This window comes from Pectinophora gossypiella, chromosome Z (assembly GCF_024362695.1).
Source record: "Pectinophora gossypiella chromosome Z, ilPecGoss1.1, whole genome shotgun sequence".
Classification (NCBI taxonomy): domain Eukaryota; kingdom Metazoa; phylum Arthropoda; class Insecta; order Lepidoptera; family Gelechiidae; genus Pectinophora; species Pectinophora gossypiella.
The window spans coordinates 22,853,961-22,870,117 of NC_065433.1; the positions used below are offsets into that span (position 1 = coordinate 22,853,961).

General features: G+C 37.0%; 1 protein-coding gene across 1 annotated transcript; it reads left to right on the top strand.

The window, feature by feature from the left end:
- The first annotated feature begins 2,839 nt into the window (after positions 1-2,839).
- LOC126379878 (uncharacterized) lies at positions 2,840-4,639 on the top strand. The gene is made up of 2 exons (XM_050028856.1): positions 2,840-2,986; positions 3,071-4,639. Exon 2 carries the CDS (start codon positions 3,140-3,142, stop codon positions 4,193-4,195), a length of 1,056 nt encoding a protein of 351 aa, XP_049884813.1. The 5' UTR covers positions 2,840-2,986; positions 3,071-3,139; the 3' UTR covers positions 4,196-4,639.
- Positions 4,640-16,157: the final 11,518 nt, after the last annotated feature.

Here is a 16,157-nt window from a genome sequence, read left to right on the forward strand (position 1 = left end):
CATGGGGCGTCAGCGTGATATTATAGTACGAATCTACTTCTATACAAACTTCTATAAAATAAGTAAGTAGGTAGGTACTGTAGTGTTTGTAATGTAATTCTGTGTGTAAAGATTTACATGTTTACTATAATTGGGACGTTCTCAAATGAAAGAAAACTCAAGTACAAATTATGTTACACTCTTTTTTAACGAGGAAATGGCCCCGATTCCTGCAGACACCTCCTAATTTTACTTTAAGTTATACCTGTCATTTTCTTATCCGCCGAAAAGGAAAGGGACGGATGATTGACAGCTCTTAATTTTAGGAAGAATTAGTACCTAAATGATAGAATAACCCAGGCGAATCAAAAAGGTATCTCACTGGTATGCAATCCGTTTGACGTGCTGTCACCTTAATTCTGTCGGATTATTGGCCGATGTAAAATTTTTAGACGGTTGTTTTAGATATCTGCTTAAAATTGACGTGTCTCTGAAATTTTCGTGCCTCGTCGGTTCCAATCTTTCAGCCAAAAACAACCGACTTCTTAATGAATTCAAAATAAGAGAACTCAAATAAACCAAATAAACTAACTCACGGCCAGTAACACACATCACATTACTTACTGTATTAAGTATTTATTCCAAATCAAGATTCAATTTCAGACTCAACATTTACTATAATAATAATAATAAAATGTATTTATTTTTCCAAACAACCTAATAACAAATTGGTACAATTATATGATAATGCTAGAGATTATCAATTTTAAAGCACTGCTGGCACTTACAATAGACCGTACAACCTGTGCTGTAAGTAGTACCAAATGCTATTTGGATTTTAAATTAAAAAAAGAAGCGTCCCCTTTTATAGCATCTGGCTAAATAGATAGAAATTAGCTAAGTCTTGCTACCTCATAAGTGGCTTACATAATTAATCAAAAATATAATGTTTGCAGAGGCATATATTAAAATATTTTTTGCTTGATATTTGCATCAGATAATGGTATAGAATTATCTTGCTACCTATACTGCTTCTCTTTATTTTGATCAGTATAACGGGTGAAATATTTGTCGTGTCTGGGTGTAATAACAAACAAAAGCAAACAAAAGTAAGATGATCCGTGCTTCGGAAGGCACGTTAAGCCGTTGGTCCCGGTTATTACTTACTGATGTAAGTACGTAGTCGTTACATGTGTCATGTCAGGGGCCTAAGGCGGCTCAATAATAACCCTGACACCAGGGCTGATGGGTTTGGTAATCCACCTCACAACCCACACGATAGAAGAAGATAACAAACAAATATTAAAGATGTATACGTCTGCTATCCATGAAATTAGAAGGTTAAACAAAGGCAACTCTGTACAGCTCCATGGGAACTTAGCCTGGTATGTCCCCCATTATAAGCACGAGATGGTGTACAAGATGACACACTTACGTGGGTTAGGACTAAATGCACAGGTAAGGTAGTCTAAAGGCCTATTCTATTTAGCACATCCATCAAAAGAAGTGTAGCTACATTTCTACTGAGATTGGCCCCAGACGATCGATCTGAGTGTCCTATTTATAATAATAATAATAAAAAACGTTCCTAAAACAAAACTATTTTTTGACGTTTAATAATTTTTAGACGTTCAAAATCTGCTATGTAAGCCAATTTTGAAGAATATATATATTTGAATATTTTTTTTTAATATTCTTCTACATAACTAGGTTTCTTCAAAGACATAGAATCTAATCTAAGTACTCTGTGCTCGTTGAGATACTTAACAATACATTACTTTTGAATAAATCTGTTTCCCTTAATTAATAGCTTTTCAGAAGCTAATAGACATGGGGACGCAGAGACGTGAGGAGAATGCGGACGTGATGCTGGTCATAGTGGGGGGGAGGCAGCTGGCTGCGGCTCAATATTGACGCATTCCTGCGGCCGACCGGCCACTCGCCTTCTAGGGAGGTGCCCAGGACGGTAACTGTACACCGGCCGCAAAAACCCCTCTAATTGCCCCACCGAACAACCAACTTATTCTGGACCAAGAAATATACTCTCCACCCATTCTGGACTCTGCCCCGGTTAACGCAACAGCGAAGATAAATAGAAAGGCTGCTAAAATAAGCAGGAAACAGGAAACGCGAAATGAAAGTCTTAAATGTCAAATGTAGAAACATGCTTTTATATGTCTCGTTGTCGCCTACGTCTGATAACAGAATCGATTGGTGGAGACAGTCTACTTGGAAAGGTAAATGTGACATTGAGCATAATAACATTGTGCGTAAGTAATATTATGTTGATGACAGCTTGCGCTGTTCGTACCAAAAAAAGGTAAGTCACCTTCCAAGACGTCATTGATAAACCCTTTTTTTTTGAAGTGGTATTAATTACTTGCCGGACAAATGGGGAGCGCTGAGGGCTCTCACCGGTTGATGAACCACGTACGTGTATTATTATGGGGTAATAGGTATTTCATTATCACTCGACTTAGTTTTTAGAAAACAAATTACTTATTTCAATTTTATCTTACTCCTGCTACTTTTCTCAAAATTGCCAGCATAAAAGCGTACTTTTCTGTTGAAACACATGAGTAAAGAATACTTATAATGCTTATTTAATGACCTACATAACAAAATAAGTGTAAGTAAGTATATAAATGTGTATTTATTGTAAATTTTGTGTTTTGCTCGATGTTCGATCGTCTGAAACTATAAGGTCTTAATACTTAACTCGATCAGTAATAAAAAATAAAATTAAAATCGTACACCTACAACTTTATTTTTACGTCTTTTGCGTGAAATGAAACCAAACGAAATCTCAGCTTCTTTAAATTTCCAACTACCCTCATTCATTGTGGTAAATTAGCTCCGTCACACATTTTTGAATTATTTATTGTTATTACGTACTTAACGACGAAAGTAGATTTTAGCTACTTGATTTGCATGTTATAATAATTATATTGTCTTATTTAGTTTACTTAACAATAAAGTGATACGTGTTACTATTTTTTATAAAGAAGTAAGTACGAAAACATAGTCATATAAAATAATTTGTTAAAATGGACGGTGCGCGTTTGAATAATACGTTACTTTTACTTTGTAGATGAATTCCATGGAGCATAACTGAAAATTTTAGATATTATTTATTGAGAAAAACAAAATAAATTCAAAAATGGGTGGTATGAGAAAACCGGGAATGGTACAAAGTAACGAGAGTCCGAAAAATGCGAAGTATAACAAACAAAATATGGATGCTAGACAAAAAACTGGCAGTCCCAGGTTTATGAATCCTTCAGCGTATTCACGAAGACTGACTTATCCACGGGTTATGAGCTTTCCATATCCGCCACCACCACGGCCCGTAGGAAAACCTATGACTCCACCTTATCCAGTTAACAGCATGGGTTATGCCTATCCTGCTTATCCCGGCACTAACTGGAATTCGATGGTACCAATGCAAACAGCTCCAATATACTCCTCCATGCCCGTGCGGCCCGTCTGGCCAATGCAGCCTGTGATGCCTTTACCTGCCACCATGATGAGGTCTCCGAGGTTGACTGCACCAGCAGGTCCATATGGACCAATAAGGCCTTCTCCAATGATTGCCAATCCTATGATGCCAGTAATGCCCTACACATCTCCTCCACGCATGCCGCAGTACAACCAAAACTATGGTGTTTTCACCAACTACGATCAATCATTTCCAAGAGAGGCGACAGATAGTCACAACACTAGCTTTATGTCAGATAGGTCGAATGCCTCTGCAGAGACTGTAGTTGTACCGAGCCAAAGAAAACCTTTAGATCTCGAAGGTTACTTACGCTTGCCTACGGAACTATTCCCACCAGCTCGAGCCTTCAAAGTGGATCCGAATCCATTAATTGATTTGTTGTGTAGAGAACCGAACATAGACCTTCAAGCGCAATGGATGCTGGACTTGGAATTCGGTATGCTTAAGTCACCTGATCGCTATTCAGCCCACGATCGAACTAAAGCCATGTACGATGCACAGTTCAACAGTGTAAATTGTATGAACAACCCAGGAACTATACATCCATTGTTTGAGACGTGCAGCCAGGATTTAAAAAACGCGTTTTTGTTCTACTACGACGGCATCGTATCAACTTGGTACAAGGGCTACATGATTATGAATTTGGATACATCCGTGGCCAATTTCCAATCTTGGTTGCAGGTTCCCATGCCGGTGTTTGGAATGTGCTGGCGTTAACAAAATGTCGGTCTAACGAAAGGTATTCTTACTAAGTATAAATTTAAATGTTCGCAGTCACTTTGTTTTACCTTCGTTTGTGTTTTTTTAAACTGTCGGTGATTGCGCTGAAGACCACAACGGTCTTTAGCATTAACATTAACATGTTGATATCTTGAGAAAGAGTACCTTTTTATCATACTAATACTAAGTATGTAGTATTTATTTACAAAATATGTGGAATTTGTACAAAGACAATAATTGCATGTTCAAAATTTTAACGCGTCATTTATAAACATTTTGTTGTAAAATATACACTTATAATTTTTTATACGAACTGAAATATTGAATGAATTGAGAATGCTTTTATTGTTTTTAATTTCTATGAATTTTAAGTATTATTCTTTTTAATGGAAATGTTTTTATGTTGCATTATGACACTCTAAGTATAATGTGAAAATTATTCGGAGGTGCAATGTTTTATTTAATTTAAAATTAGTTTAAGATATATCTTTATCAATTTGAATGAAATCATTTAATAAACGAAATTTAATTTTAATAGTAATTATAATCATAATTATAATACATGCATGTTGTTTTATTTTAATATTTTCCACAGAATCAGTTGTAAGTTTTCAAGTCAAGTATAATAAGCTGTTATTATCTATGAAGTAAATATATTACTTTTTACTAATGAAGGTAATCTAACTAAACATTTTCATCACATAGACTGATTATCACTAAATCATAACAACACAAACTACTCGCTTAACTTTCTTATTATTGCCGATTGGCCCAATTAATTAAGTAATCTCTGGAACAGCCAATAGTCCTATTTATTTTTGACACTTCACCCATAGGTCTACTTATATAATTCCACCAGGATTTCAGTAAGTACCCACGAAAATTAAAAAAAAAACTATTCATCAAACAAAAAAACTTTGCACCTTAAAAATAAAAACTGATAGAGAATATGAGACACAGCCATTTCATACTTATATGTACTTATAGCTCACTTGCCCTCCTTTCATCCCTCTGAGCCTTGCAATAAAAATATTTTAAGAACTAAATAAGTAATCTAAAACTATTTAAATGGACTTCAAGTCGACATCCTTCATAATCTCCGTGATGACCAGCTAAAGCAGACGGACAGATGGCCCGTTCGTCATGCGTTCCTTTTTAACCCCCAACGCAAGAACGACGGGGTGTTATAAGTTTGGCGTGTCTGTGTGTGTGTAAATGTGTATGTGTCTGTCTGTGGCATCGTAACTCCCAAACGGATGATCCGATATTAATACGGTTTTTTTTTTGTTTGAAAGTTATATCAGTCGAGAGTGTTCTTAGCTATGTTTGGTGGAAATCGGTTCAAGTTTTCAAGGTCATCAGTCGTTTGTTAAGTGTAATAGGAATGTTACACGCTCAGTTTGCTTACAAGCATATGTGGGATAAGTTATTTTTTGCTTTTTATAGGGTTTAGCATTTTTAACCTTTTGTCATAATAATTGAGTACTTTGTTTTGGTAGGGGGTTTTTTACATTCTTAATTCATTTTTTACCATATTGGTACGGACTCCTAAAAACGAAGGCATTTACTTCGCGAGCAGCGCCGCGCGGCGCACCGCTGGAGATAAAGACTGAACTGGCACGATGAGAAATTTTCGAATTAAGTCGTAAAGATGACGGTAATGGTCGTAACCTTTTCGAAAACGATTCTACTTTATTGGACCATAAAAAGGGATTTTTTTGGTGATGATCGAGGTGCGAGTACGAGAATAGTCCCGCGATGTCGGGCAGCGGAACTGAGAGATTCTGGTTATGCAACGTTTTTTGATCGGCACGTGATCCGAGTTGCGATGAGCCGAGCGAGTTGCAACCCATCAATGAAACATAATGCCCGCAAATATTCGGGAGCTGTTTTCTTGAATGAACGCGGTTCGATTTAGCTGGCATCTTTCTGCAGTAATACTTTTTTGGGCTTGACCATGTGAATAAAACAGTAGCTTTAAGCAGTAACTTACCGAGAGGGAAACTGTGTGAATGAAATAGCAAGCAAGTATGATGCAAGTTATTCCCTCGTGTCAAGTCTATCATAGGCAATCTAAATAATATATTCTGCTTAATGATTTCTGGAGTCAGATTTAAGTAAGTAACTTACTTTTTTATTATACTTATCCAATAGTCAATCTGGCACAGTTTCGTTTGAGTTAACATATGCCATGACAATGGTACAACCACATGTACTTACTATCTGTCTGTAAGTACTTACAGCACTTATGTGTAATTCGTGTCGGTCAAACGATCGACCTTGTGCCGCGTCGGTCGCCATAATGACGGGTTTATGTTAAACGATCTGCTGATGCACATAATTCCCGCATTTTCGGACAAAAAACGAAAGGGGACGAGATAACGAGCTCCGGCATTTTGATTCCTTCTCTCTCTGCCGTAAGGGGTGTTTTCAAATGTGAAGGAGAAAGAGTTATATTTACAAGTTTACTTAAGTTTTCGTCGGTTGCTGTCGATAAGTGATAATTACGCGTACGCTAACGACAGCGCAAACGGACGCGCCGCTTCCCTCGTCGTACTACTTTTGTACTAATCACGTTCGAAATGCATACCGTTATGGTTATCACAACGCGTTTTACTACAATACCACGTTGCAGAGGAATCTTTAGATAAAACATCACGGAGTGAATATCAGGAGTACGAACCCAGTGACTGCTTCAAAACTCATTCGAAAAGTACCTAATTAAGTTTGTGCCGTCAGTTTATGAAACCAAAACTAGTCTGGGTGCCTTTATGATCTGAAATAGAAGTTTACTTGCGCAAAATCTTATGAGTACTTAATTAAGATATCCTTCTCTCTTCTCTTCTTTTTATCTCCTTTTCTTTCATAGTTTATGTAGTAGTTTAAATATTGCTATTTATTTTTATACGTAGAAGTATTCCCATGCTGCACTATCCCGCTATATGTATATAATATTAATTAATTATCTTCTGTACTTCAAGGCCTGGAAGAGATTGCTACTTAGCAATAAGGCTCATTGTACGCATTCTATTTCTCGTATGTTTGGAATTTTAACCCCCGACGTAAAAACGACGGGGTGTTATAAGTTTGACGTGTATGTATGTGTGTGTAAATGTGTAAGTATGTGTCTGTCTGTGGCATCGTAGCTCCCAAACGGATGATCCGATTTTAATGTGTTTTTTTTTTGTTTGAAAGGTATATCAGTCGAGAGTGTTCTTAGCTATGTTTGGTGGAAATAGGTTCAGGTCTTCAAGGTCATCAGGTCGTTTGTTAGGTGTGATAGGAATGTTACACGCTCAGTTTGCTTGCAAGCATATGTGGGATCTGACATTTGAAACACTAATGTCTTCTGGAATCACTGAGCTGGTCTGCTGTTAGCGTACTTTTTTGTGGTCGGGGGATTTTTAAATTTTATGTAGTTTCCTCCTTGTGCAATAAGGTATTTGTTATGGTATGATATCGACAAAGTGGAATACGTATATAAAGCGTGCGTGAAGGATAATTTCATGGTACAAACGCGCCGACGCGTTTATTAACAGCTGTTTACGAATGTTTACGATTGTGACACTGATAAACAAGTGCGTATTACACAATGCCAAGTGGATATCATTACCGGGCGGTTTCATTAATATGCGATTGATGAATGAGTTTTATTCGACAAGTATTATCTTCGTGGACATCAGTTGCCGTGTGGAGTGTAATGGAGGCTCAGCCTACGCGCTCCCTTCACTGTCCTCAACTTTAGCTAATATTATATACTATACTAGCTTTTGCCCGCGACTTCGTCCGCGTGGAGTGTTATAAAAGAGAGACCTTTGTGTGTGTGGGAGTGCATATAAAATTTCAAGCATCTAACTTATGCAGTTTAAAAATAAAAAAAAAAACAAAAATAAAAATAAAAATATTTTATTATCGAACAACTAGATCCATTTGGTTAGTAACAAACTTAAGAACTATGTTAGTAAATTATCTTAAATATCGATAAGGTTCTATTAATCATGCAGCCGATCAGTGGACAATCCCCACTGTCGGCTACCGCCCTCAGGACGCTGTTGCTGCTGTCGCGCAGTCTGCGCATCAATGATGCTGACTTTTTGCGTACAATAGCTTCAAAGCTGTCGATATCCGCTAGCGCAAACATTGCCGATGCACTGCAGAAACGCGGCAGCCGCAACAACCGCCTGAATGCGTTGTGGTAGTTTAGATTTTTTCATACTTACAATGTTTTTCCCGCTAACTCCCATTTTTCAAAATACAGCCATAACTAAACTTTATATTTATTAAGGTATGCAATGCATGCTAGATTGAAAACATCTATCTTACGCGGTTTCGATTATTTCATACAAATGTTTTTCCCGCTAACTCCCATTTTTCAAAATACAGCCATAACTAAACTTTATATTTATTAAGGTATGCAATGCATGCTAGATTGAAAACATCTATCTTACGCGGTTTCGATTATTTCATACAAATGTTTTTTCCCGCTAACTAGTGGTTTAGATTTTTCATACAAAAGGATTTTTCCGCTAATTCCCGTTCCTGTGGGAATTCCGGGAATTCCTTTTTTAGTGCACCTCTACGGTACCTAAGCTACGTCCCTTCCAAATTTCGAGTGCCTAAGTTTAGCCGTTTAGGCTGTGCGTTAATATGTCAGTCAGTCAGTTTCTCCTTTTATATATTTAGATAGGTTGGTGGCTAGATGTTTGTTGAATTTAAAATTAATAGCACGATAAGAATTATGGCTGAGGCACAGACGGCGAGCACCATTGGCGCCTAGGTATAGTGTCCGGGCACGAGCATTAATATGTATACACTTTGGTACCATGTCACATTAACTTTTTGACAAATTGAACTGTAATTCTCACCAAATGTCAAATATGTTAGTGCGACAAAGTCCTAAAGTGGGTACATTATATTGCTCATGACTGTCCATCTACATAACTAGGTTACCTACTTATGTAAATAATTTCCACAAACAGGCGTTTCGTTTTAATTATAAGTAAATAAGTCTGTCAATTAAAAAGCGTGTATAGCTATAAATATAAGAAATAATTAATTATAAAAACATTATAAATAAAATGTAAGAAAACATTTTTCTTTAAAATAGGTATTCAAATTCAAAAATATCTTTATTCAGTAGATAACATAGTTACACTTTGAATCGTCAATTTTTACATAACGAACGTCTCATCCGCCTAAAACTACTGCAGCTTCTCACAACTTGTATAGCCGGGGAAAAGAAGCTGCAAGAAAAACCTCAGCACAGGGTCCTAGACGTTCTTTAAACAAATAAACATAAAAATATGTTATTTTCACAATACACTTTCTAACGTAAAACCACTTCACTACCTCATTACCTGATTGTCCAAAAAGTAAGAAGATCCGTGCTTCGGAAGGCACGTTAAGCCGTTGGTCCCGGTTACAACTTACTCACGTAAGTAAGAAGTCGTTACATTAGTTTTAAAATAGTTCTTAATGTATGTGTCATAAATTTCCGTATGGCTTCATAGCTGGCGAAACATTTGTACTTACTAAATTCATTCTTGTAAGTATTGTTAGACTGTGTCTGTAATACTGTAATTTCTTTAATGTATAAGAAAGACTTTTGACATCAGTTGTTCACAGTCACAATAATAACCCTGACACCAGGGTTGATTAGGTTGTAATTCACCTCACAACCCACACGATAGAAGAAGAACGTAAAACAGTATGTTGATGCCTAGTGCCCAAAAACTGCAGAAAGCCCATGATATTTTTTCGGCCGGCGTCTCGGTAGCAGGCGACAGCAATCAGTCGTCAAGTGCCCCGGCGCCGGTAACTGGTCCACATTATGCGGCGGGTATTATAATTACGACCCAGTATCACCGGTACATAGGCCCCAACATCGTCGATGCAACCAAACAGACACCTAATGCTTGATTATTCGCATGTAATTCATTATGTCCGTATCCTCTCGGGCTTTAAACCTCTTCTTCTTCTTCTATAGTATGGATTGTGAGGTGAATTACCAACCTCATCAACCCTGGTGTCAGGATTATTACTGAGCCGCCATAAGCCCCTGACATGACTCATGTAACGACTACGTACTTACATGAGTAAGTAATAACCGGGACTACGGCTTAACGCGTGCCTTCCGAAGTACGGATCTTTTTACTTTTTGGACAATCAGGTGTTCAGCCTGTAATGTCCTAACCAAACTAGGGATCACAAAGTGATTTTTGTGATTTGTCCCCACCGGGATTCGAACCCGGGACCTCCGGATCGTGAGCACAAGGCTCAACCACTGGACCACGGAGGCCGTTAGGAGTTTAATCCGCTCATAATAATTGATATCACGTGGTTTTCAGGATTTGTGCCCGGTTAATGGCAATAGGCTGGCCCCCTATTACATGGGTTAAACTTAGCTGGCAAGGAGTGGGTGTGTATACTATTACAAATTGGGACCCAAGATGTCACTTAGAAATAAATTTAAGAAATTAGTATTTTAACTTTGGCATCACAATATATCTTTGAAAACTTAATATATGTAATAAAAAACATAGGATTATTTGCGAAAAATAGCGATCGGCACATTGTTAATACCAGGAATAAAAATAAACTTGCTTTACAAGTCAGTCGATTACATAAGATTACTAAATCTTTTAAGGGGCAATGTATACGTTTTTACAATAAGATTCCCATTGACATTCAGAATTTGCCTTTCAACTGTTTTAAGACAGTAGTTACTGAATAAAGATGTTTTTGAATTTTGAATTACATACACGTCTGCCTACCCCTTCGGGGAGATAAATGTGATGGTATGTTATGTCAATACATTCTAACAGCTGACTGAGGGGATCGTGCTGGTAAATAATCATTAAACACATAGAAACGTCATGATTGATCAATCAAACGTTGATTATCGGACGGCATCTTACTTAAATACATACATAAACTCACGTCTATTTCCTACTGACAAAGCAGACCACAAATGAAGCTATGGTATTCCATTTGCTTCGATCCTAACATACTCCTCTTGCTTCCTCCACATTCATCAATCGTTGCATACACTCACGCCGGTTCAGAGTAGATCATACTAAACCTTTTTTTAATTACTTATATCCTCAACAATCAGCAAATTTTAATATCATGGCTGCGTCTAATATCTGACCTATTTATCAGATGTGCTGACAGATCCTGTTCGTCTAACTGTATTCTAGAGGCTGTATCGTCGATTTTCCTAAGTTTGTCTATTTACATACCAACTCTAGCTGACCCACTCGCCACTATTTACATGATAAATCACTTATTATGGAGGAAAAGTTGTTCATTCCGACTTGCGATTCTGTTTCTTTGAAAAAAATCCATTGTCAGATTGAAAATGAAAAATTTTAAGTACATTTTTTTTGACGTGACTTATTGTACTTTTGCCGCAGATGCCATTAACTACTTGGCCGGACAAATGGGGAGCGCTGAAGGCTCTCACCCGGTACAACGTTTAAAACAACAGGCCTGAGGGTGCCAAGTTGGGCGCGAACCTCAGCTCAAAGCGTCGTCTGAGAAGAAAAATATTTGAAAGTATTAATCGACCCTAGTGGGTCGATAAGCGCTGATTGAGGGAAATCGTCGACCACGTCGGCGGGATTCATTTTACAGCATGTGTTGCTTGCAGGGGGATTAAAAAGGCCACATTACATTGAAGCGATTCGTCTAAGAAAGCAATATTGCTATTTGACATTGCGCACTTACTTTTATATGCGCAAATGTTAATTTGCGATATTGTTTTTACATGAATTTCTTCAATGTGGCATTTCTAACGTCCAGAGCTTTCACACTTAACATTGTTCTCTTCTTATGAAGTTATAAGACTTAAATGTATTATAGATATGTTGAGTGGTTTAAAAACAATCTCTTTATTTTCTTCGATTAGTGATTTCACCTTACTTAACAAAAGCTGCATTCCACACGTCACCGTGACAGCAAGGCTGAAATGTTAGTATTTAAAACAGTCATTGTCACATTACCACACTGCATACACATTGCATTTACATAATAAACAAATCATCTACTCACTACCTAGTGGAAATTGTGAGAAGTTACGTCTCACCGTTGTTGAAAACCTCATTTGGAAAGGAACCTTTCACAACAGAATTACATTAGTTACAGGAACTAATAGTTTTCATTTATTACCATAGATGGCGGTACAGGTATCGGGAGTGAATTGGGTACTTTCCTAGATCAAACATAAATTATGAAATTCTGATTACTAAATAAAGACAGATCTAAAGGTGACAAAATATATTTCGTTTTTCTTTTTAAGTAACCTATTTATGAATTTCCATAAAGAAAAATGTAATAATAATTGCGACATTTTGTCACGTTTTTCTATGACATCACAGGTTTGTTTTTCATTCAAATTCCATACGAATTTCGTGTTTTTACGTTTTGTTAAAAGTAACTGATTGGACTAATTGGAAACTAACCTATTCCCAGAATGTTTGAACATAAACATAAGTTAATGTAAAATAGAAAGGCAGACAAGTTATTTTAAGGTTTACGACAACAACAAGATAGAATAGAATATAATATATTTATTTAACAAAAAAAACTTAAGTATACATTACTGGCGAACCCCGCACTAGAGAAACCCTGTATCGCGGAAGTCCTGATATATCAAAAGACTTTTAATACTTTTTTTCGTGGATATGATGAACCGTATGGCGACAGGTGATGCCTGCCGATATAATGATCCATCATATGATGTTAAAAAGAACACGATCCCTCTGTCGGTTTTCACGACAAACCCGGAATAAATAACTAACCGCGTTCTATGTTTTTTCACTCCCAGTCCAGCATAGAAGATATTTTATACAATACGGTAACATTAGAAAAAAGTCGTAAAGGTGCGATGTATGAGGATCCAGTAGTTTTAGGCGGATGAGACGTTCGTTATTTAAAAATTGACGATTCAATGTGTAACTATGTTACCTACTGAATAAAGATATTTTTGAATTTGAATTTTGAATTGAATTTGATGCAAACTTTGTATTGGTTGTGTCCAAGACGCACCTGGTAGCTCACTAATGATGTCACAAGCTCTCGGACGGAAACACCTAACTTAGAAGCCGTGGATTAGTTGCGTCAGTCAATCGGAAATGTTTAACAAAGTTACCTTAGCAACTGACTACTGCGCTGGAGCGTTTCGTTCCGTTCATGTGGAGCTCCGTGTCTCGGAAGACATGTACTTACGAAAGTTATTCCAACTTCCAACGACAGTCTAAGATTTGGGTTCTCATTTCATTAGTCTGGTTTCCCAAACTTACGGGAAGATTGTTTAGGCATTGAAATTCAAGTAGAAGCTCAGAGACTCAGCTTAATAACACTCGTAATGATAGGAACATCTCGGTATCTGTACTGTGCAAGTAAGTATAAAATAATTTAAGGTTGCCCCTACCGTCTTCCAACCTGATCTTGATCAAAACCTTTTACAGTGGGAGTGGCCATATTAGTAGATAGGTATGGCTCCTTATTACTTGCCAAGCAAGTAGATTTCTAATAACTTTACTAAACACTCGCCAAGTTGTTTACACTCGATCTATGTAGGTACTAATATAATCGCTAAAATGACGTGGGTAAGGCCTCGTTTACGGAGATGCAGCGCCTCACAGCTTAATAATAAAGAATATTATCTTGAAGCGCAGCCATTTTGTTTAAATTTGTGCTAGGCGTCGTCTCTGGTCGCGCCGCGTTACGTCCAACATCGTCATAACCAAGATTTTACCAATAATAGGCTGGTTTCAAACTAGTCTAAATCCTTTTACTAAACGTCAAAACACGAAATTCCTATGGAATTTATATGAAAAATCACACTGTGACGTCATACAAAAACGTGAAAAAAATTATTACTTCTTTTTTATTAAAATTCATAAATAAGTTACTTAAATAGAAAAAAGATTTTTTTTGTTCATTTTAGATCTGTCTTTATTTAGTACTTAATCAGAATTTCATAATTTATCTTGAACCTAGTTCACGACGACCCAATTTTTATTGCAAAAAAGCTTTTACCTTATTACATCATCATTATAACTTAGCCTATTGCACTCCTTCTATTTACAGAGTAAATAGAAATAGTAAAATGAATTTTTAAAATTCAAATTTGGACATTAACATTTTTAATGTTATTTAATTGCAATTGTATTATTATTTTATTATTTGATTTTTGCATGCTTACAAATAAGCTGAAAACACTGGTCATAAAATTGTAATAACATCTTATTGTACTGTTTTCTGGCAAATAAACTATTCTATTCTATTCTTACTTTTATACCCTTTCTACTTTCGTTCTGTATACTTATTTGTATATTTCCTGTGTGTGCAATAAAGTATTTATTGTGGTATAACATAAGCTCATGACTATATCCCAATTCTTCTTCTTCTATCGTGTGGGTTGTGAGGTGGATTACCAACCGCATCAACCCTGGTGTCAGTGTTATTATTGAGCCGCCATAGGCCCCTGACATGACTCATGTGACGACTACGTACTTACATCAGTAAGTAGTAACCGGGACCAACGGCTTAACGTGCCTTCCGAAGCACGGATCATCTTACTTTTTGGACAATCAGGTGATCAGCCTGTAATGTCCTAACCAAACTAGGGATCACAAAGTGATTTTTGTGATTTGTCCCCACCGGGATTCGAACCCGGGACCTCCGGATCGTGAGCACAACGCTCAACCACTGGACCACGGAGGCACAACATGAATTCCTCTTCCATTCATCTCTGTCGATCGACATTTGAGTACACCTAATACACACATATCCTTCTTTCAAAATTCAGAAGTCAAGTTGACTGTATCAATATGATATTATATATAATATGATATTAGGTTCCCAAGCGAGCGCTGAAGGCTCTCACCCGATACAACGTTTGAGACAACAGGCCTGAGGGTGCCCAGTTGGGCGCGAACCTCGGCTCAGGGCGTCGTCTGAGAGGAAAAATATTTGAAAGAATTAATCGACCCTAGTGGGTCGATAGCGATAAGCGCTGAATGAGGGAAATCGACCTCCTGGTTACATGTCGTTTCTGTGATAGACCAAAAACACCTACAAAAACATAAATTTTACGATTATGACAGCTAGAATTTCGCCACTGTTTACAAATAATTCGCTGGGCTCAGTGACTGCACTTTTGCTCTTTGATTGTACAGATTGGACTGTTTATGTTAGTATCTATGTATGTTGTTATGTAAGTATCTATAGATTTTTTGTCTGTGAAGCCGAATATGTGATCTTATATGCTAACATAAATCATTTTACAATAGGTATGAATCTGTTCAATTCGATTTTCTATTTCTATTCTATATTTTCTTTTTTTTTTTCTCCGATGGGAAATAGGCGTGAGTTTATGTATGTATGTGCATGAATCTATTCGTCCAGTAATGTAGTTATTATATTAAATCATGGGCGTCGAACATTTGTGAATTACCATACACAATAGCCTAAACAATCGCCTGCAGGAATGTAATGTAATATTTAGTTTAGCTAACCAAGGTTGATTTCAAATCACTTGAGCAACTGGATGCCATGGATTTTAATCATCGCCTACGACAAGTGATTTGCATAATTTTACATTGACCGATGTCCTTTCCGTGTTATAATGTAATTCAAAGGTTTACGACAGCGTTTGGGATGGGTGTGATGGATCCACCTACATTCAGAATACCAGTTTGTATGCTCGCGGAAAAGGCGAATATTAATATTAAGTAAGTATCTATATTTTCTAATAATAGGATATATTTTGATAATAGGATTGCAAAAGCGGTATATAAAGCGAAAGTTGATGGTAGGGCTGGCAGAGGAAGACCGAGAAGGACTTACGATGACCAAATTGGAGATGTCCTTAGAAAAGGTTCAATACGATCTACTCTGAACCGGCGTGCGTGTATGAAGCGATTGATGAATGTGGAGGAAGCAAGAGAAG